Source organism: Monocercomonoides exilis (assembly GCF_001643675.1).
Source record: "Monocercomonoides exilis strain PA203 chromosome Unknown scaffold28-1221067, whole genome shotgun sequence".
Classification (NCBI taxonomy): domain Eukaryota; phylum Preaxostyla; order Oxymonadida; family Polymastigidae; genus Monocercomonoides; species Monocercomonoides exilis.
Window position 1 is genome coordinate 1,022,850 of NW_027150573.1, and position 24,082 is coordinate 1,046,931.

At 39.5% G+C, this 24,082-nt stretch overlaps 6 protein-coding genes across 6 annotated transcripts; 2 read left to right on the forward strand and 4 right to left on the reverse strand.

Moving 5' to 3' along the window:
* Positions 1-200: 200 nt before the first annotated feature.
* Positions 201-3,622, forward strand: MONOS_1208 (DNA mismatch repair protein Msh2). Its single transcript, XM_067864667.1, has 6 exons — positions 201-500; positions 555-623; positions 682-861; positions 956-1,066; positions 1,169-2,884; positions 3,018-3,622. Exons 1-6 carry the CDS (start codon positions 230-232, stop codon positions 3,461-3,463), a joined length of 2,793 nt encoding a protein of 930 aa, XP_067725788.1. The 5' UTR covers positions 201-229; the 3' UTR covers positions 3,464-3,622.
* A 3-nt stretch (positions 3,623-3,625) lies between these two features.
* On the reverse strand, positions 3,626-4,515 carry MONOS_1207 (putative ubiquitin-conjugating enzyme e2 j2). The gene is made up of 5 exons (XM_067864656.1): positions 4,457-4,515; positions 4,216-4,356; positions 4,143-4,157; positions 3,967-4,086; positions 3,626-3,910 (listed from the first exon to the last, which is right to left on the reverse strand). Exons 1-5 carry the CDS (start codon positions 4,464-4,466, stop codon positions 3,723-3,725), a joined length of 474 nt encoding a protein of 157 aa, XP_067725789.1. The 5' UTR covers positions 4,467-4,515; the 3' UTR covers positions 3,626-3,722.
* Positions 4,516-4,629: 114 nt separating this feature from the next.
* MONOS_1206 (uncharacterized protein) lies at positions 4,630-5,328 on the reverse strand (the record flags this gene model as incomplete). Its single annotated transcript, XM_067864645.1, has 1 exon — positions 4,630-5,328. The coding sequence occupies one exon, from the start codon at positions 5,326-5,328 to the stop codon at positions 4,630-4,632; it is 699 nt and encodes a 232-aa protein (XP_067725790.1).
* An 860-nt stretch (positions 5,329-6,188) lies between these two features.
* On the forward strand, positions 6,189-10,773 carry MONOS_1205 (uncharacterized protein). The gene is made up of 2 exons (XM_067864634.1): positions 6,189-6,219; positions 6,287-10,773. Exon 2 carries the CDS (start codon positions 6,298-6,300, stop codon positions 10,645-10,647), a length of 4,350 nt encoding a protein of 1,449 aa, XP_067725791.1. The 5' UTR covers positions 6,189-6,219; positions 6,287-6,297; the 3' UTR covers positions 10,648-10,773.
* A 41-nt stretch (positions 10,774-10,814) lies between these two features.
* Positions 10,815-12,298, reverse strand: MONOS_1204 (putative Coiled-coil domain containing protein 94). The gene is made up of 2 exons (XM_067864623.1): positions 11,994-12,298; positions 10,815-11,933 (listed from the first exon to the last, which is right to left on the reverse strand). The coding sequence occupies exons 1-2, from the start codon at positions 12,265-12,267 to the stop codon at positions 10,981-10,983; spliced, it is 1,227 nt and encodes a 408-aa protein (XP_067725792.1). The 5' UTR covers positions 12,268-12,298; the 3' UTR covers positions 10,815-10,980.
* A 15-nt stretch (positions 12,299-12,313) lies between these two features.
* Positions 12,314-23,797, reverse strand: MONOS_1203 (uncharacterized protein; the record flags this gene model as incomplete). Its single annotated transcript, XM_067864612.1, has 1 exon — positions 12,314-23,797. One exon carries the CDS (start codon positions 23,795-23,797, stop codon positions 12,980-12,982), a length of 10,818 nt encoding a protein of 3,605 aa, XP_067725793.1. The 3' UTR covers positions 12,314-12,979.
* Positions 23,798-24,082: the final 285 nt, after the last annotated feature.

Consider the following 24,082-nt stretch of genomic DNA (forward strand, 5'->3'; position numbering starts at 1 on the left):
CTGTTTACATTCAATATTCAAACAATCAATTTTCTGAATCAAAAACAAATAAATTAGAACATAAATCAATAAATAATAATAATTATAATAATCTTTAAAAAAAGAATTAAATCTTTCTTTTTTCAATCAATTATGAGACGGGGAGTTCAAGAGAATATTTCCTTTTTCAATAGATTTTTGTTTATATTTATTATACGATCAGATCATTAAGATTTGAACTTTTAGGAATATGGATGAACCAGAACGTCATATTTGCATAACATGGCAAATGAAAAATTTACAGAGAATCACTGGGATAGCGTGGGTTGATGTTGACAGGAAGGAAATTGGAATTGGTGAATTCCTTGATACAAAACAGTACACAAACCTTGAAACAGCGATATTACAAAGCGTATCAGGAGATCCAACAATTTTAATGCAGCATGGTGAAGACTATGAAGCACAAAAAGTAAAGCAAGTGCTTGTTCGCTGCGGTTTAACCGGTCGGGAACTTAAATCAGGTTTTGTTTTCGTTAACAAAATCAATATTTTATAAATTATTCTTACCATTTAAGCCTTAATGAAAACAAAAGAAACATATGAAGAACTATGTCATCTTGTTGGAGGAGACAAATGCGCAAGCGGTTTTATTTTTTTTTCCTTGACAATTCAACCTTTTTATTTTCGAATCTGCTTCAAAAGCAATTTCTGAACAAAAGATGGGCTTATACGCATTGCAGTTACTTCTCTCAAAATTTACGGTTTCAGTTCCATTGAATAGTGACACACTTTTTTCTTTGATACAAATTAATACTGGAACTCATCTTCAACTCGATGCTTCTGCAACTTATGCTCTTGGAATATTTGATGCCGGGGCAGATGGTATGCTCATTCATTTTAATATAATGTTTCTAAACGTTGATTAAAAAAATTATTCAATAATTTTTCAACGAACATTTTCAATAATAATTTGAAGGTCCAAAAACAATGACTATTTTTGGGTTATTGAATCAATGCAGTACAAAAATGGGAGAAAGGAAGCTTAGACAGTGGCTGAAACAACCATCAGCGGATCTTGAAGAGATTGGTTTGAAAAGAGAACAATTAACTCATTCATTCTTAACTGATGATTATTTATATTAACTTTAATAAACATTCACAAACACACTAAAAATTTGTTTTTTATTAGAAAGTCGACATGACATTGTTGAAATATTTGTCCGTAACACGCAGATGAGACAAGCAGTACAACAGCAATATCTTCATTTCTTTTCAGATGTCGAGAAGATTGCTCTTCGATTCTCCAGAGGCAAAGGCACATTGGAAGACACAGTCCATCTGTATCAATCAGTGCAACTGATACCTGGGCTATGCGAAGCTATGCGTGTACTTGTTGATGCGATGGCACCACCAATCCCCGTTCTGATAGAGTCTTCTTCGAGTGACCCTTCAAGCGGCCGCACTTCACTTTCTGTTGCATCTGCACTGGCTTCTGCCCCTTTGCGCGATGAAAAGTGGGCTCTGTCAGAATTAGCCTGTCATTTCATTGATCCACTTCTCACTGTGAACGAACACTTCAAGCTATTTCTTGGTTTGGTTGAATCTGTCATCGACCTGAAAAAGGTGGACAGCGACAACATGTACCTGGTGAAGGCTGAATTTGATCCATCTCTTCTTGCAATTGCTCAAAAGAGAGATGAAACATTAGAGAAAATCAAACGATTACATCAACAGGCTGTTCGCGAATTGCTGGGTGAAGAAATTGACGAACAAAAAAGCACTGGCCGAGCCAAAAAAGGCGGAAAAGGCGGGAGAAATGCATCATCTCCGTGGGAGCGAGTGAAGTTAGAGCAGAATCCACAACAAGGATTCTACCTCAAAATGAGCAAGAACGATGAGAAGATGATTCGAGGCCGAGGCAAAACGTACACTTGGCTTGAAACTCATAAAGATGGTGTGAGATTCACATTCTCCGGTTTGAGAGCAGCATCAACTTTGTACACTGAGCTTACGAAGAAGTACGAAGAAAAGCAAAGAGAATTAGAACTCAGGACTTTGGATATTGTTGCATCGTATACAACAGCAATGGAAGATTTGGGAACAATCTTGTCGACATTGGACGTGTTATGTGCATTTGGGCAAATTTCATGCACTGCACCAACACCTTTTGTGAGACCAATTATGGAAGAGAAGGGCACGCTGAGAAGAGCAGAAGTTGAAAAGAAAAGAAGACAGCAAATGCTGCTTGATAAAAAGGATGCAACGGCAGAAGGAAAAGCGGATGATGAAGACGAGGTAAATTATGATGAAATACGCGAAAGAGATGGCTCAAGTGACGGATGGATTGGAGGAGTGATTGAGATACGTGGAATGAGGCACCCGTGCCTTGAAGTGCAAGAAGGCGTCAACTTCATCCCAAACGATTGCTATCTCGTCAGCGGTGCTTGGGATGAGCGGTCGAAGGCTGCACAATCCCAACCGGAGACAGCATCCACCACAAATCCAGTAACACCATCAAAAGACAACATCGTTCCTTCCTATCTTCTTGTTACAGGCCCAAACATGGGTGGGAAATCAACATACATCCGCTCTGTGGGCATTGTTGTTCTGCTCGCACAGATTGGATGCTTTGTTCCGTGCACATTTTGCCGTCTGTCTGTACGCGATAGGATTTTGGCTCGTGTTGGCAGCGGAGATTTTCTGTTTGGGGGATTTTCGACATTTATGGCAGAGATGCTGGAGACTGCATCGATTCTTTCATCAGCAACAGAAGATTCTCTTGTGATCATTGACGAGCTGGGCAGAGGAACATCTACTTACGATGGACTTGGGCTTGCTTGGAGCATAAGCGAGACAATAGCAAAGACAATTGGATCACCGACATTATTTGCCACTCATTTTCACGGTTTTTATTTTGTCGTTCAAATTTATTTATTCAAATTTCATTTTAAACATTTATTTGTGGATTTTTTTGTAATTTTTTGAATTCTATTTTTAACTGTTTTCGTAATTTCAATTATTTACTTCTGCAAATTTAGAGTTAACAGCCCTTTCAAAGGAGCTTCCATCTGTTGGAAATTGCCATGCTTCTGTCTTGCAGAGCGAAGGCGTGCTCACTTTTCTGTTTAAAATTGAAGACGGGCCATGCGAACGATCATTTGGTATTCATGTGGCTGAAATGGCTGGATTTCCTCCACATGTCATCGAGCTGGCTGAAAAGAAGCTTGCTGAGTTTGAAAGCGAAAGCCGCGATTTCTCTGTGACTGCGCCAGAACCTTCTATTTCCAATTCTCCTTTGTCTCTTTTATCACCTGCATCTTCATCATCTTCCACTCCACTTCCCACATCATTTTCTGCTGTCACTCCTTCCACGTCCGCAACAACAAAAAGCAACATTGAGTCTGTGATTGACGCTCTGGCTTCTGTCGACACAAACAGCCTCACAACAGAACAGGCATTGGAACTTGTTTCAACTCTTGCATAAATTGCTGCTTTTTATTTTCATTAAAAAAAAAATTACTTTTGTTTTATTTGTTATCACTTTTTTCGGTATTTTTCCATTCACGTATTGTTATTTTCTTCAAGTGCATTATCATTATTCATGACGAATTCTACTCTTTCTTTCAATTAGGACAATCGTAAAGTTCACTTGAATAAAAAAAGTTCATATTAATTGTGTCAAAAGATAAAATCAGCGAAGTGCAAAATAATAACATTGTTGAACAACGGAATAATTTATAATTTCAAGTAGGAGAAGCAAATAATTGGTTAAACACAGGATTCTTTTGATTGAAATGAATTGATTGAGCAGCCAGCTTCCTGCGTTCTGCGTCTGAGGCAGACATGCTCCCAACTCCATGCGACTCTTCAGCCATGAAAGATACAAGACCAACTAAAATAGAAGAGACGGACCATGTTGTACTCCACGACTCTTGGGATAAAATATAAATATAAATAATTATTAATTATTAATAAATAATTCAATACCTGGATGAAAATTACTCATGCTTGTGCAAATTGGAGTGTTAGTCTCAAATCTTCCAGAAGGTGTAAACATTTGTATTTCCGGACCAGCAAAAGGATAGTTTTGAGGAAATTTCAATACTCCTAAATTGTTTTGATAAAAAATACAACCTAAAATTTCTTTAAATAATAAAATAAACCATGATATTGTCCTCCTAAAGTCAAATAAAAATATTTTGAAAAAGCTCAAAATTGTATTGAAAAGAAACAAACCGAAATATGGAGTATCTTTTGGTCCTGCAATGATAAAGTGCCATTCAAATATGTTGCTAGGTTTTGGAGTTGCAACAATACCGAATACAGGATCTTTTGTAAGATTTGCCAATTCGATTTGAAGTCTTTTGACTCCAAGTTCTTCAAAAAACAAAAAACAACAGAAGAATGAAAGTTCGAGCACAAAACAAAGAAAAAATAATTTCAAAATGCACATAAAAATAAATATAATAACTAATACTTGTAGGCATCCAAAAGAAATTTAAAGGAAACGAAAAAAGACTACCAAACAAAATATAATACCATACTTAGTTTTTGAATAATCAATTTTACAATTTCATTTGGGTCAGATCATTTTGAATAATTAACGTAATGTAGCATTTTGGTAATTCATTGTTATTATTTGTCTTTTGGTCAGTTTCCTTCATCTTCATATTCGTCATCTTCGCTCGTTGTTTCTTCTTCACTTTCAAGCTCAGGAGGAGAATCCAACAAAGTGAAAAACTCCAGAAATTCATCTTCACTTTCTAAATCCGATTCTTCGTTAACTTCATCCTTTCCTTTTTGATCTTTATCCAGAGAGCTTTTTGGCTCATAGCCCGAGTCCAATTTCCTTTTTGCCATCTGCCTTAATGAATCAAATTTCTTCCAAGTTGATAAAGATGAAGATATCTGTGTTGAAATGGATCGAATGAGATCTCTAGCTTTTAAATTGACATCTTCCGTATTTTTGTTTAATGCAGCATTGATCACTATGTTGCATAGCTGCTCTTTCATCAACCCTTCTGTTAACAGCGAGGACAGGGAGTCGTCCAATTCACATACAAAAAGAAACTGAACGATGAGTTCATTGAGTACAGATAATCTTGAAAGTTTCTGCTCGTGCATAGGAGAATTATTGGATTCTTCTGCTTCTTCTGTCCTTTTTTTGTACAGCTCTGAAAAATCAGTATTGGATGAAAGAAGATGAGTTAATGCCAATCTCTCAGCATATAAAGCTGTTGAACATTGAACAATGATAAATCCTGCATTTTTCATAGATTTAATATCATCTGAAAAAAGAAAACAGTGGAGAGGATGCTTTTTTGAACCAATATCCTGTTTGCTAATCATTGGAAATAATTTTGCATTTCCTAAAATTTAAATATCCAAGACAGCATAAATGAAGATTTGAATTAAAACATTCTAATTACAAAATGCAAACCAGTTGTCCTTGAAAGAAGGACTAAAGCTTTAAGGATGCCATTTAATAAACGATCAATTTCATTAAAAGAAGACTGTTGAGAAAACTGTTTTAATTTTTCCAAAAATACTTTAAGTACTTTTTCAATATAAGGAGTCTTATTTATTTTTTGACATCCAAGTGCAAGCATCGACGCAATATATATTTCCAGTTTAACCGATTCATCTTCAACCAACAAGGCAGTTTGCTCAAATTTTGTAAGCAACCCTAAACTTTCCATTGACTTGTAAAATTGTATCAATTCAGGATGGCTGTATGATTGAGATATCTTTTGAAACAAGTTTCCGAAAATTGTTATTAAAAGAATTTCATTTCCAGTTTTTCCTTTTCCAAAAAAATTAGTGAGTTGTATCAATTCATCATGATCAATACAAGAAACTATTGTTTCGATTGAGGAATTATTTATGCAATCCTGAAGTAAGCATAACTCAGACGTAACCTTCCAATGTATTTCTGACTTCAATAATGAAATAACAACTTAAGCAATTTAAAATTTATCAATTTATAATTTATAATTTTTAATTTTAACAGACGTTTAATTTTTGATCGTAAATCATCTTTCAATTCTGCTTGATTGTTCATTTTCACAAAAAAGATCTTTGATGCCATCTTTTTTTAATATTTTAAATTTTCTTTATTGTTGAATTCAAATAATAAAAATGTTAATAATAATCAAAAGTTTAATTTCTTTTTTGAAAGAAATTTTAATTGTGTTATTATTGATCAACTATCATTATTTTGCTTGAAAAAATTTATCCAAGGTAAATTATCTTCTGTTTTGAGCAAATTTATTAATTTTATTTCACACATTTTGTATTTTATAAATAGTGCAAAATACAATGAGCAAATTGATTGTTTTTCATCAACGTTCTCGTCCATCGACTTCAAATGGAAAGGAGCGTATATTTAGAAAAGTTCGCATTATCATTCGTGGTGACGATGGAGAGGAAATGACGGCAGATGAATGGAGACGCAATTTTCTGAAGACTCAAGATTTTGACGATTTCACGTTTTCAACATTGAAAAATCGTTTCGATCAACTGGATAGAGCTCAATCGATGATGAATGATCATACCATTAAATCTCTTGAAAAGCGTCCAACAGGTATAAGTGCATCGTTGAGAGATAGAATTGAAAGATTTGGAGGATCTTCAATGCAATTCCGAGGAAATCCAGATTCGGAATCATTAGATGATGCTTCGAACCAACTTTATGCTATAAGTAGTCTCAATACAGATAGAAAAAGAAAGAAAATTAAAAAACATTTCAGAATATCTCGAATTTTATTCGATGGTAATGATTTTAACGAATCAGAAGAAGATGACGACGATGTATTGCAAATGATTGGGAAGAGGGTGAAACGAGGGCTGTTAGTTCGCCCCCAAACAGCAGACGATGAAGACGAAGACACTGAAGAAGAAGATGATGAAGCAGAAAGTGCTGCTGACAAAGAAGATGAACGAGGATATGATTATGGTGTTGTTCAAACGATAGTAATGAACACAGCAGGGAAAGTGGTTGGAGTTGAAGAGCGGTTGGCACAAGAAGGCGAAGCAATCGATGTCAGCCAGGGAGATTATGACGGGCGAGACGAATGCTTCATCGGAGGAGCAGAAGAAGATAAAGCAAGAGAGAAAAGTGGAGGAGCGCCAGCAGCATTGAAAGATGATGTGAAATACGTGGATGTCGAGAAAGAAGAGTGGGTGGACTGCAACAAAGACGATGAAGGGGCAGAAAAATATGAAGTCGAAGAGGACGGGGAGCGTGTTGAGAAGTGGCACAGGAGGCAGAAAGTGATGAGGAGAGTGCGGATGAGAAGGAAGAAGGATCTGCTGTCGAAGCTGAATGTGGGTGCGATTGATGCAGCAGCAAGCGAATCGTTGATCCACGCCATGCTTATTGACTCGTTCCAGAAGAAGCTGATGAGAGTGGAAGGGAAAGACGGGAAGGAGAGCGTGGTGGATGATGATGAGTGGATTGCAGATGGAGAAGAAGACGAAGAAGACGCGGAGGCGAGAAGAAAAGAAGAGGAAGAGAAGAAGAAGAAAGAAGAAGAGCGCAGAAAGCGAAGGGAAGAGCGCGAGAGGAAGAAGAAAGAGGAAGAAGAAAGGAAAAGGAAGCTGGCAGAGGAAAGAGAAGCCAGACGCATTGCAGAGGAGAAGAGAAGAGAAGAAGAGATGGAGCGGAAGAGGATTGCAGACGAAGAAAAGAGACGGAAAGAAGAGGAAGAGCGAAGAAGGCGCGAGGAGGAAGACAACCGACGCAGAATTGAAGAAGAAAAGAAGAAGAGGCAAGAAGAAGAAGAGAGGCAAAGGAAAGCAGTGGAAGAAGAGCGAAAGAGGCTTATTGCAGAAGAAGAAGAGAGAAAGAAGCGCGGAGTGAATGAAGACGAATGGTACGATCTTGTTTCTGACCCCATCACAACAAAGGAGATTCCGATATCCTTCAGCGATCCAAATACACCACAACTTTTTGGGCCGACCGGAGAAAAGCAGCTTCGGCGCTCAATTATCGAGGCAGACACACAAATTTCTGCTTCTTCGTCATCAGTTCCTTCATCAAGCACTGCTGCTTCTGACACTGCTTCTGCTTCTGCTTCATCTTCTTCCTCTGCGCAGCAAGCTCTTTTAGCAGCTGCCGCAGCGTGGAAACTTCCGCCTATTTTGCTTAAGAAATCGACGTCTGGAATTGACAAGGACGGAACATTCGGAATGTGGACGTTGGCTGAAGAGGAGAAAATTCTGGATGTGATTGATAGAAGTCCCGAAGAGGAGGAAAAGGAAAAAGAGAAGGAAAAAGCACACAACGACATTATATTAGACGACGACGGGGCAGAAGTTGTGGAGCTTGAATTGGACTTGGACGAGTTGGAAGACGAGCTGGAAGAGGATGCTACTTCACTGTCATTTGGAGGCAGAGCAGGAGAGACGCTGATGGACCCTGCACTCGAATTTGTAGAAGAAGGAGTTGAGGAAGACTCTGACACAGACGACGATGACGGCCTTGACGAGTCAGAGAAAGAAGATCCAAGCAAGAAGCGCAAGCTGCCTCCACTGATGACCCAGCCAGCCGACGCGCAGGATCCGCTCAGCCTTCTCCTGCCGATGCTGCAGCCGTACTACAAAGCAGCCACCGAAGGAATGAAGCGCCTGTGGAAGCGGAAGCCGACGGAGGCTGGGCTGAACCGGGCAGCGTGCGAGGGCGTGGCGTCAGTGGACGAAGGGATGGCAGACCTGGGAGAGGTCGAAGCTGACAAGCTGATTGACTCGAGATGGCTGGTGACGACGCTGCTGGTCGAGGCAGAGATCGAGCAGGAAGACTCTCGCTATTACAGAAAGTCCAAAAGAGAGAAAGAGAAAGAGAAGTCGAAGCACTCGAGGACGATAACAGCGATGGGAGACCAGTTTATGAATGAGATTACTGAGCGAATGAGGGAGAAAGGCAAGGCAGGAGCGGACTATCTGATCAGGCGGAGCATCAGACACTACAAGCGGGCTCTGCGATTCAACGATGCGTATGGATTGGCACAGAGCAACGCAGAAGTGCTTGTGCTGTTCAAAAGCCGGGCGCTTGTTCCGAAGTTCGACATTCTGGCTGACGAAGAGCTGATTTCGGGGATTGCAAAGAGGGTCGAGGGCGATCCGCGCGGGAAGAATTTGGACTTGACAAAGACGCTTGCCGTTTTGTCGTACCACCCTTTGTGTCCACCACTCTTTCTGAAGTACAATGTGATTCCGCTGCTGGCGGGGCTGTTTATGGACACCAATGTTGGGAAGGATGTTGTTCAGCCATTTGCAGAGGTGTGCTGTGCGCTGATGCCGAATTCTGAGTGCAGAACAGTCATTTTGCAGCAGAATGCGCTGAAGAAGACGCTGATTGTGACATACTCTGCGAAGGACATGTATGACCTGACGATGCTTTTGCGGCTGATATTCATCGTCTCCCAGTCGCAGTCTGACATGGTGCTGTTGATACGCGCAGAGGGCGTGCGCTGCATGGTGGATCTTGCCAGGCGGCACGCTGCTCTGACTCCGATGATTGCCTGTCTGACGATGGGCATTCTGAAGAACTTCCTGAGAGACAGGACCCTCATGGGCGAGATGATCGAGAAGGATGTGGTGAGTGTGTGCTTCCGCATTTTGGAGGAGAACACGGGGGCTCAGGCTGACACAGCGTACAACTGCCTTGCAATCATTTCCACTTTGAGCGAACTGCAGGAAGGGAGGAAGGCGATTGCTGCGGAGGCGGAAAATGGGATGAAAACAATTGTTTCTGTTCTCAACATGTATTCAGGCTCTGATTTGAGAATAGTTCTGTGTGCATGCTTGGTTCTGAATCTGATGGTTCTCCAGCGCCGAGAAAACGTGAACATTCTGACTGGATGTGGCGGAGGGGCAGCGATGGCAGCTATCATCCACAAGCACGCAGAACTGCCGCCAGAGACATTGACAAGCGCTTGCGGTGTTTTGAGTGCGCTTGTTCTGAACAACAAAGACGCCCGAACCGATCCTGCTGTCAGCGGAGTTGTACCTGTTGTTGGGCTGCTGCTGAATACGCACCACATGACACACATGAAGATGACAGAGAACCTGTGTGGCATTATGTATGGCCTGGGCTTTGTGCAGAAGAGCCTGATGATGCTGGGGAATCTGATGTCAGTGCAAACGCTTCTGGAGACTCTTCGGATGAGATATCGCGACTGCCCTGTGTTGACAATGTATGCACTCGGATCGTGTGCCCAGCTTGTGACAGTGAATTCATTTGCCTTCAGCTTCATCAGCGCAAACGGAGTGAGTGTCATTGACGATATCCTCACTCTGTACGGGCTCAATGTTGACTTCAATTGGGATGACCGGGCTGCACACCCCGACACCGACCCGCGCAGCACAATATTCAAGGGCGTTCAGGATGTGGTGCAGATCATAGAACATGCAACATTGTGCCTGATGATCACACTCCCGCTTTTGTCAGACGAGCAGCGGAAACAGACTCAGAAAACGCCATTGACTGCAACAGTGATGTCGGTTATGAAGAGATTCATTGGGTCGAATCAGGCAATCACAGAGAATTCTGCTTCTATTCTTTTTTCACTGAAAGTTTCAACAGGGCCATTTTCTGAGTTTAAGTCTCTTTTGAAGAAAGCTAAAAAGGAGTATCCGTCGAGTATCAGATTGGATGATTCTTCATAAAGGTGTTTATGTTGTTGCATTTTGTTTCATTTGAATTTTTTCACAAAAAATTTAATTGATTTTTTAAAAGATATCTTTTCTGTTTATAATTCATTTCTGTGGGAAAATCACTATATCAACGATTAAGAATTATTTTTTTTTTTAACAAATCGGCAATTTATGAAATCTTAATTGTTGATTTGAAAAAAGAAAAAATACGTTTTTAAAAAATGAAATGAAACAATTTGAAGTGAAATGAAATGAATAGATAGCAAATGTCAATGGTCAGAAAACAACTGAATTGAGATTGTCTAAAAATTTAATAATTCATATCTCAGTAAAGTAAGAACCAGTCTATTTGCCATTTTTCTTCTTTTTGAACAGTGATGAAATGGATGTTTGAGATGGTTTAGAAGAAGATGAGAAAGATAATCGAAATGTCGAAGAGGGTAATTCTTTTGTTTTGTGTTTCTGAGTTTTACTCTGCTGTTCCAAAGACGAAGATGAAGATGGTAAGAATCCCTGTTTTGGTGAGCTCTTTTTATCATGCTCATCGGACGTTGATGGTGATGGCCTATCTGTTCCACCAATTTGATGTTCACCCGAAGAACGTGCCTTTGTAGGTTTTATCGAAAATAAAGATAGCGTTGCAACATCTGCATCTGACTGCTTCGAAATTTTATTTGGTTCATTATTTTCATTTAAGACTATCTTTTTTTCATCTTCTTCAAAGAGAGGTTCTCGCTGTTTAAATTCTTCTTCCTCTTTAATTCGATCCCTTGCATCACTTATGTCCACATTCTCCTCATCGCTTTCATCACTATCATCATCAATTACATGTGCCTCTTGAATAAGCAATCTCTTTTTTTCTTTTTCCTTTACAATAGGCTCTTTCTTACTTGGTTCATTCAATTTGTCTTGTTCAGGTAAGTCTGATTCTTCTTCTTTCACTTCACCTACGTTGTGGATTTTTTTCGCTCCTTGAATTAGCCTGTCAATTTCTTTTCTTTCTTCTTCTTCCTCTTTTTTTGTTCGTTCTTCATCTAACTTTTTTAGATATGAAAGAACATCATCAATTTTCATTTTGCTCCGATGTGCGTTGAGCTCCATTGTTTCCCTTAAAACATCATCCATTTCCATTTCCAATGCATTATCTTTTGCTCTATTTTCCAATGCTTTGATGGCATCTTCGTCTTGAAGAGTTCTTTCTTGTTTTGCCTTTTGTTCTTCTTCTGCCTGGTATTGCCAATGAGGAGTGTAGTGCGGAACACAATTCAGCTCGCAAACATAATTATCCTTTTCCATATCTTAAAAAAAATAAAAAGACTCTTAAATGCAAAAATATGGAAATAAAAATAAAAAAATACTCGTTTTAATTGTAAACTCAGCAGCGCATCGAGGACATCTCATATAAAATCTGTAGTGCCTTAGACCCATCCAAGTGTCACCTTTAACAATTTCTTGCTTTGAGTTTATTTTTAATCCTGCAGGCATAAATTCCCCGCATGTTTTACATCTAATACTCATAGGAAGCATCATCCGAATGGCAAATTGCATATTTTTTGGCATTTTTGATTTTGGAATAACATCTGGATCGAAGTCTGCAGGGATGTATTTGTTAAGGACTTTTCTTTCAGCCATTTCGAAGAATTAGTCAATGAATATTTATTATAATGGTACAAAAATATTTATCCATTTGAATTATTCTTTTCAATGAAAAAAACTGATGTGGTTGTTCGAAATAAATAACATCATAATGAAATTAATTAATTCCATCCATTTTAAAAACAGAAATATGTAAATAAAACAAAACACCATCTTTCATTTCAAAAAAATAACCTTTTGAATAAAAAAATGATCTCTAAACATAAAAACTACAAATAAAGACAAACAAAGGATTTTGTGAACGAAATAAATGTGTTGATACCTACTATTTTCAAAAACGCTATTCTAAAGTCAAATCGAGATATTTTAGAAAGTTGAGAAAATATGAAAAAAGCTAACGAAAAAAATTTTTATCAAATACCAATAATAACAAAAAACTATTAATAACTATATTGAAATTGTGTTAACTCAAATTTAACAAACGGCAAATAGTCATCATAATGATGATTTTCCAAATATTTAACCATATAAAAATTTCACGTTTCATTTTTGATTTATCGAATGATAAGCAGCATGATAAATCAAATTCATTAATATTCAATATTTGCACCGTTTTCTTTTTTTATCTCTTCGTTGAATGGATTGCCTATGCAATCTCTTTTCATAACATCGCTTCCATAAATTGAATGTTTCTTTATGAAACTACCATTCACAGAAATTTTACAATCTTTCTTTTCCTTTAAAGGTTTCAATCAACACTAATATTTATGATATCCGCCAATTCGCTAGATTTCGCTTCACCACTTTTATCGCTTGCAATTGTATAATCAACTGCATCAGAAACAGTGAACATTGTGGCACCAGCAGGAAAATGTTTGAAAAACTCTTTTTTCAAGTCCATAAGAGATGGCCTATCTTTTTTATTCGCAGCAATGCAATTTCCAATCATTTCAAAATATTTGCTTCCTCTTAACTTTTTCACATCAGGCCTTTCGCCATCTGCTATCTTTTGTCCTGCTACTTCTGCTTCGTACTCCCCAAATGGAATCTGAAGAGTTAAGCATTCCCACAGCATCATCCCAATCGAAAATACAACAGATTTCTTTGTTGCTCCCATCTTGTTGATCAATAACTCTGGTGCCTTCCATCTCATGCTCTCCTTTTTATATTCATCATCCTCCTCAAAAGCAGATGAAGGAGGAGGTGAACACTTTCTGCCATTCTTGTTGATAGCTGAATAATCTGACGAGGAAGTGATGATGGTGGATGAAGAAGAAATGGATGATGAATCAGAATCAGAAGAGCAGTCTGAGTGCATTGCTATGCAGATCACCATGTGTTCAGAGAACAATACAATGTGAGGACTCAGACCATCCAGTGATTGAAGCGGTATTTCCATTTCATCAAACGAGTGGAGTGCTCCATTCGCCACCCAAAACAGGATCTGAGCAGCTGTCATCTCTCTCTCTTCCAACGTTCCAATCGCCATCTCTTTCTTCTCGTTTCTTCCATGAAAAAGCATGAACAGAGAATCCCTCAAATCAACTATCAGTTTTTCATGTGGCGAGGAGCAAGCCATTGCATCCACCAGATTCGACATTGACGAAGTTGTAGGGCACAGATCCTCCCTACGAACAAAGGTGGATTCTGTGTCTGAAGTGTCTGTTGTCGAAGTGGATGAAATGGAAGGAGATGGAGTTCGTTTTCTTTTATCTTCCTCATCTTCATTTTCATCAACCTTTTCCAGCATCCATTGAGGAATCTTGTCTGAATCTCTGCCCAAGATGTATTCAGTGGAGCCACTTTCAGAGAGAAGGTGCTCTGATGACTCTGAATGTTCCATATTCGTATCATATATTCTCTTCTTGATCCTTTCCTCGTTCTTCTTCTCTGCCTCCCTCTCAGCTCTTCTCCACCTGTCCTCGGGAGACATCTCCATCGTCACCATCTCAAACGCCTTCGGATCTTTTCTTATGTTATCATTCACTATCTCTCTCAAATCTTCTGCTTCATTCTTAACTTTTCTCCACCGAACAACAAATATAACAAATCCAACAAGAACAACTAAAAATAGAACAGCCAAAACAATCACTATAGTTACCCATGTTGAACCTATTCTGCTCCCTCTTTCTGTTTCAACATTTCTATCATCGATGTGTTCTGTTTTGTTTCTTAAAATTGATGGTGATGTGAAAGATGGAGCATCCCGCCTTCCAAACAATATCCTCACAAAAACTTCCGCTTCTTCTGGAGCAGAATCAATGGTTTCTGAATCGATTAAAGAGGAGACTCTTGACTCTGAAGCAAAATCTTCGTCTTTGAAATCGTATGTTGTAATTGACTTTTCTTCATTAATTGATGCCACAAGCTGGAACGAAAGATTGCATGGAAGAAGCAACGAACCCTCAAAAGTAATCTTTGTTGTATCTTCTTCTTTTTCCATTTTTGCCAAATCCAGAATGGGAATGAAAAACGGAGAAATCCTTTCAGCTGCTATCCCATCCAATTCGCAGCCATCATTCAGAATCCAAAGAGATGTATTTGGCAAGATTCCATCTCCTCCTTTCAAGCTGACCACATTCAACATTCCAGAATCCGAACATATGATGTTTCTTCGAGCTGATCCATATCCCTCAATCTTGGGATTGCTATCCAGAAACTTTCCTGCTTCAATGGAAAGAGATCCATCTGAAACAGATAACCCTCCAGTCGATGAATTCGATATTGTCGTTTCTTTCATCATTACAGAACTCTTCACCATATCCACAAGAGATCCATTCCATCTGCAAACTTCTGATTTATTCTCAACAGCGTGGTTCTCTTTTGCATTTTCAGAATCACCATCAAAGATGCACGAATCAACAAGGACATCCACACAAGAAAGAAAGCAAATCATCTTTCCTTTCTCGATTCTTGATGAAGAGTTGTATATTTCACAATTCGACAAATCCACATTTCTTCTATTGTTGATACAAACAAGAGGATAATCTCCTGCGCATGAAACATTCGAAACAACACATTCAGACAACACAGCTTTCATATCAATTTTGTGTGCTTTGTTCTCAGCTCCATCCAAACGGATGATGCTCATCTGACTGGTCGTGTTGCTGATTGTCACTTCCTTCATTGAGACGTCTTCACACAACACAACAAACAGATCTCGAAGTGAAGTCACATCCTCAATAGAAACTGAACGGAATTGGCATGTTCCTCTTTTGAATGTGCATAGAGTCGTTGCATCAATTCTTTCGAGTGAAACTTGGCTGAGCAACAACGTTCCGCCTTCCATCCGGATAAGCTCATTAAAAGCAGCTTTTGAACTTCCATTCTCCGACTTGAATGTAACATCGGCAATCAGCATGTTTCCTTCGTCAATTTCCAGAATTGTTTCGTGATTTGATGAAAATGAGTCTGCAAACAGGAAGTCGACTGATTCAAGGCGATTTCTTCCTTTTGCTTTGATCAATGTTAAATCAGCTGCAGTAATTGCAGATAAAACAATTAGCTTAACTTTTATGAAACTCTTCGATTGGATAGTAATATCATTTAGCTCAACCTCCTTCTCAATTTCACTTTGCTCGTCAATGGCCACAATCCTCAGGAAGTCACCAACAAGATGGTTAATCCCATATCCAAGAGAAAGGCAAGGATGGGAGTTAGTTCCACATTGCCTGTCATTTGCTCCACCATTTTCGAATATGTTCGAAACCACAATCGAAGCTGACTGATATATTGTAACCAGGTCGATCAGATCAGTCGGCTCGGAGAGCGTCGGGTCAATCCCATAAATTGCATTCAGACGAATGTAAAAGTCTGTCCTCATGTCCATTGCAAACTGCGTTTCGTTGATTTGGTTTGAGATGTTTGTGCATTCTATGAAAATGTCTCGGCCAACAAATGCCTCGTTTCCAGAAAACGTTACATTTTTAAAAAGAAACAGCAATTCTTCTCTTTGCAAAAACTCCAAATATGCTCCGCCTCCTCTTCCACTCGCAATAGAGCAAGAGCATTGTGCTATTCGTGTCTCTTCCACTTTCAGTGAGCCACCCGAACTCTGCAAAAAGAAAAGAGAACCACCTTTCTCAGATGAAAGTGCTTTGCACGAATCGATCGAGGAATTCCTCACAATTATTTCAGTATCGCTGCTGATGTAATCGCTGTTGCAAACGCACGATCCATCATCCTTCCTCGAAACAGAAAAGAATGTCGATTCATTTATATTTATCATTGTTTTCATATTGCGTTTTGTTGCCTTCACTGCATCCTTTACGTTAATTATGCTTCCGCTCTCAATTGTAGATGAAAGAACGCTCAGTTTGTTCATGCTGCACTCGCATCCATCACACACATCGAAAATGCCTCGTTTTGTGTGGACTCTCTCCACCTTCAGATCATCAATATTCAGCTTTCCTTTTTCCATCTCCACAAACAAATAGTTTTGCACCGTACTGCCCGTGTTAATTGAAGAAAACCAGCATTCTTCAAAAGACAAAGCACCGTCTTCGTTTTTCACAATGATTTCTTCTCCATTTTCACAAATAAACTCCACTGAAAGAATTATCCACGAAAATGTCAGAGCCTTATTGTTTCTAATCAATCCTTTTCCTTCTGCTGGCTCCTCTTGGTTCACAGCCAACGTCGAATGGCTGGCTTCCACTTCAGATGTTGTTGCAGAGCATATCTTGAAGTTAGAAAGAATAAAGCTGTCCTTCAAAGCTGCCTTTCTGTGAATAATCATCTCTTTTTCTTCTCCTCCTTCAATTTGTTGCATTCCCTTCCAAAAAGAAAAGCATGGATCATCTTCACTTCCACATCTCTTCACATCAAATCCAAGTGAAGAGATGTGTATCCGAGAATTCGAATAACCCTCAAGAAATCTGAAGAGGTTGGCATTGTTGAAGGCATCATCATTCCCCACAAACAGATTTGTCGAATTTGCCATTGAAGAATAATCAAACATGAATGAAGATGATTTCACTGTTGCATTCAAATCATTCGACAAAATGTAAATATTCTCCCCAATTTTCGCCTTGTTGTTTTCCAAAGTGATTGTATCAAAAACAAAAGGAGCGTTGCTTTCTGAATCCGAACAGTTAACATAAAGAAACCCACCTTTTCCAATTGTCTGTGAGCATTCACAATTCTTTCCTGCTGTTTTGTTGAGAATTAATTGTTGCTCTGCATTCAGCGTGATTCGAAGCGCTCCACCTTCTATCCCATTCTCTGTTTTGGCCCCAGAAATATTGCATGCTTCAATTACAGCCGAAGAGGAGGATGCAGAAATTGGTATGAAATCAAACTTCTCATTTCCGATTGAGCAACGAATAAGCGAAAATGCTCCTCCATTCGCAGAAATCAGCGAAAATGAAATTATTCCTTGTTGCCTCGATGAAAATGCACAATCAGTTAAATGCAGATTCCCATTTTCAGAGGAAGAAGATATCAGAACTTTACGATTGGTGCTGAATCCCAACGGCAATACGAAATCAACAAGGTAAAATTGAAGATTCATCGAATTTGTGATGATCGCAGAAGATGAGTCAGAACCGATTATTTCAGAAGCAAAATCAAGCTTAGCATGCTCTTCAGGGACAGAGGACTTGACTTCGAAATTGGACAGATCATATTCATCTTGGATGACAACGTTTGACCCAATCCACATAATTCTGGATGGAGAACTCAAATCGGCATTTTTCACACCTCTCCAGAAAGATGAGCAGGGATAGATCAAACTGCCACACCCAATCACATCAAAGCCATTTTGTTCGACAAACACCTCATCCGATTCGTATTTCACAAGAAATAGAAGCAGATCAATTGCTTCGCCATCAAATCTTTTGTCAATGCCTTTCATATCCACAATAGAAACGCCATTTTCGTCTAATAGGTTAAAAGAGAAGCGATGCCCGCTCACTGTTTGATTCAAATCAGAACATCTGACAAACAAATCCCTCCCGCACCAAGCATTATTTTCCATGAACTCCATCTCTCCCAATTTGAAGTTGTTTGTGGAATCGTCACTTAAACAAAGAAAAATGCCTCCTCCTCTTCCGCATGTCTCATTGGCTTCACATTCACTTATTTCAACGTTTTCCATATCGAATCTATTCTCGAAGGCAAGCTCACATTTGGCAACACCTCCATCGCTGTTGCTCGATTTGCATCTCAAAAATTCGCATCCTCCAGAAATTGATGCCTGCTCCACATTCTTAAGAATAAATATCCCTCCATTAGAAGCGGAGCAATCTGTGATATTTGCTGCCTTAGCTTCAAAGCTTTCACCTTCAATTTTCTCAATCAATGCGATTCCTTCAGATGCAACATGAGACGCATTCAGATTGTTGATGGACATTTTCCCTCTCTCCAAACGAGAAATTCCGAAGCTCGACAGAAAAGTCAGATAAGAAAATGCTACGCTCTCAAGATGGATTTCTCCACCTTCTCCAACAACGATCCAAAGCTTTCCAGCTTCTACAGAGCCTTCGCTTCCTCCAAATTCACAATTCAATATTGTCACTCGTCCGCCATTCATCTGAATAACCCCAGTGTTGCCTTCTACCGGTGAGATTGGTAGTTTGAAAATAAGTCTGTTGAGTAGAAGTACTGTTGGTGAAATATCATCAACCACATTGAAGAAACCGTTGCTTTCTATTCTCAGCTCAGATTTGGCTGCAACTCCGCGGATTGTCAGCGATTTCCCATCTCTTCTCATCTCTCCTGAAACCCAGTTGTAGTTGTTGATCTGAACAGTTGTCTGATTATCTTTGAGGTTCCCGACACCAACCTCCAATTGATCACATGGGTTTGCATCGCTTCCACAGTTCGGCAAAGTGCTTTTTCCTGCCTCAACAAAGATAATATCTCCTGTTCCAGAAAACAGATATTTCTTGATTGAATAGTCAATTTCTGAGCTTTCAACGGAGTCCATAACCCAGAAATTTGGCTCAGGCGTGTTCAGCTCGTCGATTGTCCCAAACCACAGATCTTCTTTGATCAGCGTTTCTGGATTGCTGCAAAGCAGAAACAGATCACTTCCCTTTGAGGCAAGATTTCCTGTGAAAGTGTTTGACTTCATCGAATACTGAACATTCGCATCGAATTTCAGATGCAGTCCTCCCCCATAGCCCTGCGCTCCCAGCGCTGCACAGCTCTCCACTCTGTTCAGAGTGAATATCAGCTCTCCTCCATTCGACACATTGAATGCTCCCATCCCACCAAATGGAATCTCGCCTTGGCACATAGCTTTCGAAAATACACAGTTGCTGATCTCCACTCGCTTTCCTTGTCCAATAACGCCTGAAAAGACTGAGCCATTCCCGTTGTTACGAGTCACATTCGACAATTCGCTTGAAAGTATTTTTATTCCATTTCCTTCCCCAAAAGAAATGACACTGCCACTTTCCAGTGTTGTTCCATTGACTGTTAGCTTCTTAATGTCGGCTGAAGATTCACCTATCAAGTGGATCAGTCCATTATGTGTCAGACTCTCAATCGCTACAAAAGTGCATCCTGCAACAAATAATGATGTTCCTTGTCCTCTCAGCTCAACTGCTGCAATATCTCCAAAATCAATTCTTTTCAGCTCAAATTCAGTCAAATGAACTTCGCCTCCTGTTGCACAAAGAATGCTGAATTCGATTGCCTCGCTATCTATTTGCCTTGTTGCTGAGCAATTAGCAATGTTCAAAGTTGATTGCTGGCACAGAATCAGAAACAAACGAGGCGTTTCAACGAAGCTTGGAGGCAAGGAAAACGTAATATTCGAAATTGAAACATCTACTTCTGTCTCAATCAAACCATCCCCTTCCCCGCTTCCGTTACTGCAAACTAAAACAGAAGTATTTTTTGTTGTCGCTAAAATAGAAACAGAGCACGAGGCAAGCTTTGTGCAGCTGTCCAGCTGGAATGATGGGAGTATCTCAACAACACCTTGCTGTTGCGTTGATCCAAATCTCAATTCAACAACTTTGCTGATTGAACGGCAAGGAGCAAATGTGAATCCGCATCCTGAGTGATCGTATCCTCCATCTTCCTCACCCCCAACATATCCGTTTCCAGAAAATGAAATCAGTAATGCAGCCAAAGGAATCGCATAATCTCGATTGCAGGAGATTCGCTCATATCCCATCAAATCCATTTTATCCATTTCCCTCCAGGAAATTTGGAAGTTATCTGTTCGAACTGCTTCAGTCAAATTGCTTCCATCCACAAATATGTTGCTTCCTTTCCATGCATTGCATTCAAAAAATGTCAGGTTTTTCAGCGAATAAACTCCATTATTATCTGAAATATGCAGATGTATTCCTCCTCCTAATCCTCTTCCTCTGTTTGATTCTTCACCGCTTGGGACACTGCAGCTGCTGAATCTGGCGTTCTTCACAGTAACATCCATATTCCCTTGTTTCTGGATAAACAAAGATCCACCCTTCAGCTCGTTTCCATCTTCGCATGTAGCGGTTATCTGGCATCTGTCAATCACAATCTCACAGCTTCCTCTATTCCCATATGCACTAAACAGTCCCCCATTTCCGTTTTTCACGGTTATTCCGTTGAATTCGCAGCTCTGCAACGTGAATGAGCTTCCTCCTTCAAACAAAAACGGACTCGTTGAAAATGCCATTTTGTTTGTTTCTGCAACAACATCAAATCCATTTGCAACAAATATTCCACCACTAATTTTTGCAAAGCTGAAATTGATCTCGTTGCTTTCTTCTGAATAAGTTCGCGAAAACCCACAGTCATTGAACGTCAGACTGTTTCCATTGCATTGAATCAAAGATGTTCTGGAGTTGAGAGATAGGGGCAAAACAAAAGTGATGTTTGTGATTGTTGTTGGCTGAGTGACTGTTATTAAAGAAGTTGAATCTGTTGGAGGTGGTGGAGAAACAGCAATTCTTGTGTTCTTTTGGGCGCATTTCACTTTCCATTCGCCAACATTCATTCCTATCTCTTCGCTCCAAACAAATGAAGGATCGAGAATGATATCTTTATTCAATGAAGAAAAGCGAAGATTTGCTACGAATGCAATTGTAGAGCAGGGATAGCCGGAATGACCACATCCACTGAAGTCTCTCTCGTTGTTTCCTCCAACTACTACTGGTAGAGGGAATGGATCAATTAAATAAACAGCCAGAGGAATTCCATAATCCTCATTTCCATTTTCGAAGCCCATTGCATCATCATATTCTGCTGCATTTGTTGAGATCGTAACATCCACTTTTCCAGAATTCATCAAATCTGCCAAATTCGCTTCATCAAAAAACATGTTGTTTCCTCCTTTCGCTGCATGGTTTTTTTCAACGCCGCTCGTAAAGCTGGCTGAAGAAATCGAATAATCATTGAACTGACCAGCAGCCTTCACAAACAGCCCTCCCCCGTATCCGCATTGAGTTCTTGTATCACTTGCTCCGCACTTTGAAAACGATGTGAGCGTTCCATCTTTTCCGATGCTCAGCTTTCCGCTTCCAGCAAACGAAGCATATATCCCTCCGCCACAACCAGAGCAAGCCAAACAGTTGTAAAATGTTGCCTCACTAATCTCAACAATATTTCCTGTATTCATCACAATATTCATTGCGCTTCCATTTCCATTTGCGAGTTCAATGGATTTCATGTTGATTTTTTCCACTTTCACTGTTTTTCCATTTTCAATCGTTATGGATGCCTTGTTGTTACACACAATTCCTTCCATTGTCGAATTCTGAAGAGTCAATGAACCTCCATTTGTGCATTCAATTATTCCTTCATTTGATGTGGCAGTTGTATTCGAAATGTTGCAAAGATCAATGATCAGTTGTCCGTTCGTGTGTGAAATCATCAGAGGTGCTTCTGTTAATTTGAATCCTTTCACAACAAGCGATTTCACTGTGCTCGTTCCTCCCACGCAAATAATAAAACAGTACGACATTGTTGTGTCTGACATTAGCATCAGCACACATTGCTCAGACGAGAAAGATCCTGACTGAACCAGAAATAGAGTTTCTCTTCCAGATAGTGAACTCGGCAGATAAAACTTGATACTCAAAAAAGAAACTGTTGCTCTACCAACAATCATCCCATCTTGATTTTTTGTCGAATTATCGTTTACGATGAGTTGTGCCTGAGCCCTAATCCCTCGAACACTTGTAGTACCTTCAGACAGAGATATCTCTCGTGAAAGAGTGGAACTGCTATCGACCGCAATTGACACTCCACTTGATGTTTTGTGCTGCAGGAGCACATAATCGACTGTTGAGCATTGCTCGTCAGCAAATCCACACATGTACCAATCTCTTTTGTTCGCATTCCCAACATAAAACTCGCTCGGTTTGCTTCTGAGATAAAGCACAAGAGGAATCGCAAACGAACGATCGCTATTTTCATATCCACACAGATCAGTGAGCACATTCAGTTGAGTGCTGAACTTCAACCGATCTGCATTGATCACTTGGCTGAAATCCTCCGCCTCAATAAAAATGTTGTTTCCGAATTGCGAAGCACGGCAGTTGGTGAATGTCATCTTGTCAAAGATAAAATCATTGGCCGAGTTCTCCAATTTCAGAAATATTGCCCCTCCAAATCCGTTGCTTCCTGCTCCCTGTGCACCACAGTCAGCAAAAGTCAGCGAATCAATTTCTCCAAGTCTCATTTTTGAGCCAGATTGCATTATTATGGAAAGGCATCCTCCATTTCCCCTTTCACATTTACACCCATCAAATGATATATTATTCAGAGTCAATGCCTCTCCATTTGAAACGTTACACTCAATCACTCCTCCATTTCCAGAGCTTCGAATGACCTCTGTGAGGTTAGTGTTAGAAATTTCAGAAAATGAGGAAATTGGAGCCCTAATGAGCTGAGTGCTTGTTCTCAAAGAAGACACAATACAGGAATCAATTGAAATGCTTCCGAAAGCAATGTCAAATAATGGCTTGCTAAAAGAAGTGGACTGAGCCCTAGACGAAGTAATGAGAAGATGCTTCAGGTTAGCTCTTCCAGACGAACCAGAAATTGAAAATAATCCAACTGTTTCTGTTGCAGTGTTGTGGTCAATCGTCAATGAGAAGACACTCAAAGCACCTGCATTGATGGAGAACAGCATTAAGGAACTTGACAGTGTGCTTGTTCTTATGACTGATTTGTCTGTTCCATTACCAATCACTTTGACTTTATCGCTGTTGATGGATAGCACAGAAGAAGGAGTAAAGACTGATTCAAGCAAAAATATTTTGCATTCAACATTATCTATCATATTTTCAAATGCGTGTTCAATCGTTTTGCATGGAATTGTATCGTTCAGACCGCAAAGCTCATCCAAATCGTTTCCATTCTCATGAACATATCGAGTCAGAAGCATCACCTTTACAGGAAGCCATCCATTGTACACTTCGCTATTAGCTGTACCACCATAAAACACTCGCTTTTCTGTCGTTGTTGAATATGATTCGAAAAATGGATTAGAATTAACTCCACCGCTATTTATTTTCACATCATTTCCCATTCCGTTCTTCGCTTCATTTTGATGGAAAAAGCAGTATCTAATAAATTGGGTTTGAACTGCTTGTTCCGAAAGCCCTTCAAAGCACATTCCTGTTCCTCCAAAAACTGTTGAATTTGTAAATGTTCCATTCAACGTATTGAAGATAAACGTATTTTCTGTGATCAAAAGTGCTGAAAGGTTTATGTTTGGAATAGGCCCATTAACAAATATACATCCAGCAGAATTTCCAGCCGAATTCTTCACAAATCGACAATTTGAGAAAATGAATGTTCCTGATTCTTGAAGATATTGAGTGCGTAAGTAGCATACCATTCCGTGAGTACGGAGTATCGAACAATTGTAAAAAATGAGATTTATGTATTGTTCATTTTT

Coding starts and splice junctions, on each gene's coding strand:
- MONOS_1208 (XM_067864667.1), top strand. CDS start 230: ATGGATGAACCAGAACGTCATATTTGCATAACATGGCAAATGAAAAAT. Junction 624..681: donor AGGAGACAAATGCGCAAGCG/GTTTTATTTTTT, acceptor CTGCTTCAAAAG/CAATTTCTGAACAAAAGATG. Junction 2,885..3,017: donor ATTTGCCACTCATTTTCACG/GTTTTTATTTTG, acceptor CTGCAAATTTAG/AGTTAACAGCCCTTTCAAAG.
- MONOS_1207 (XM_067864656.1), bottom strand. Junction 3,911..3,966: donor CATGAGTAATTTTCATCCAG/GTATTGAATTAT, acceptor TTTTATCCCAAG/AGTCGTGGAGTACAACATGG.
- MONOS_1205 (XM_067864634.1), top strand. CDS start 6,298: ATGAGCAAATTGATTGTTTTTCATCAACGTTCTCGTCCATCGACTTCA.
- MONOS_1204 (XM_067864623.1), bottom strand. CDS start 12,267: ATGGCTGAAAGAAAAGTCCTTAACAAATACATCCCTGCAGACTTCGAT. Junction 11,934..11,993: donor TGAGTTTACAATTAAAACGA/GTATTTTTTTAT, acceptor ATTTTTTTTAAG/ATATGGAAAAGGATAATTAT.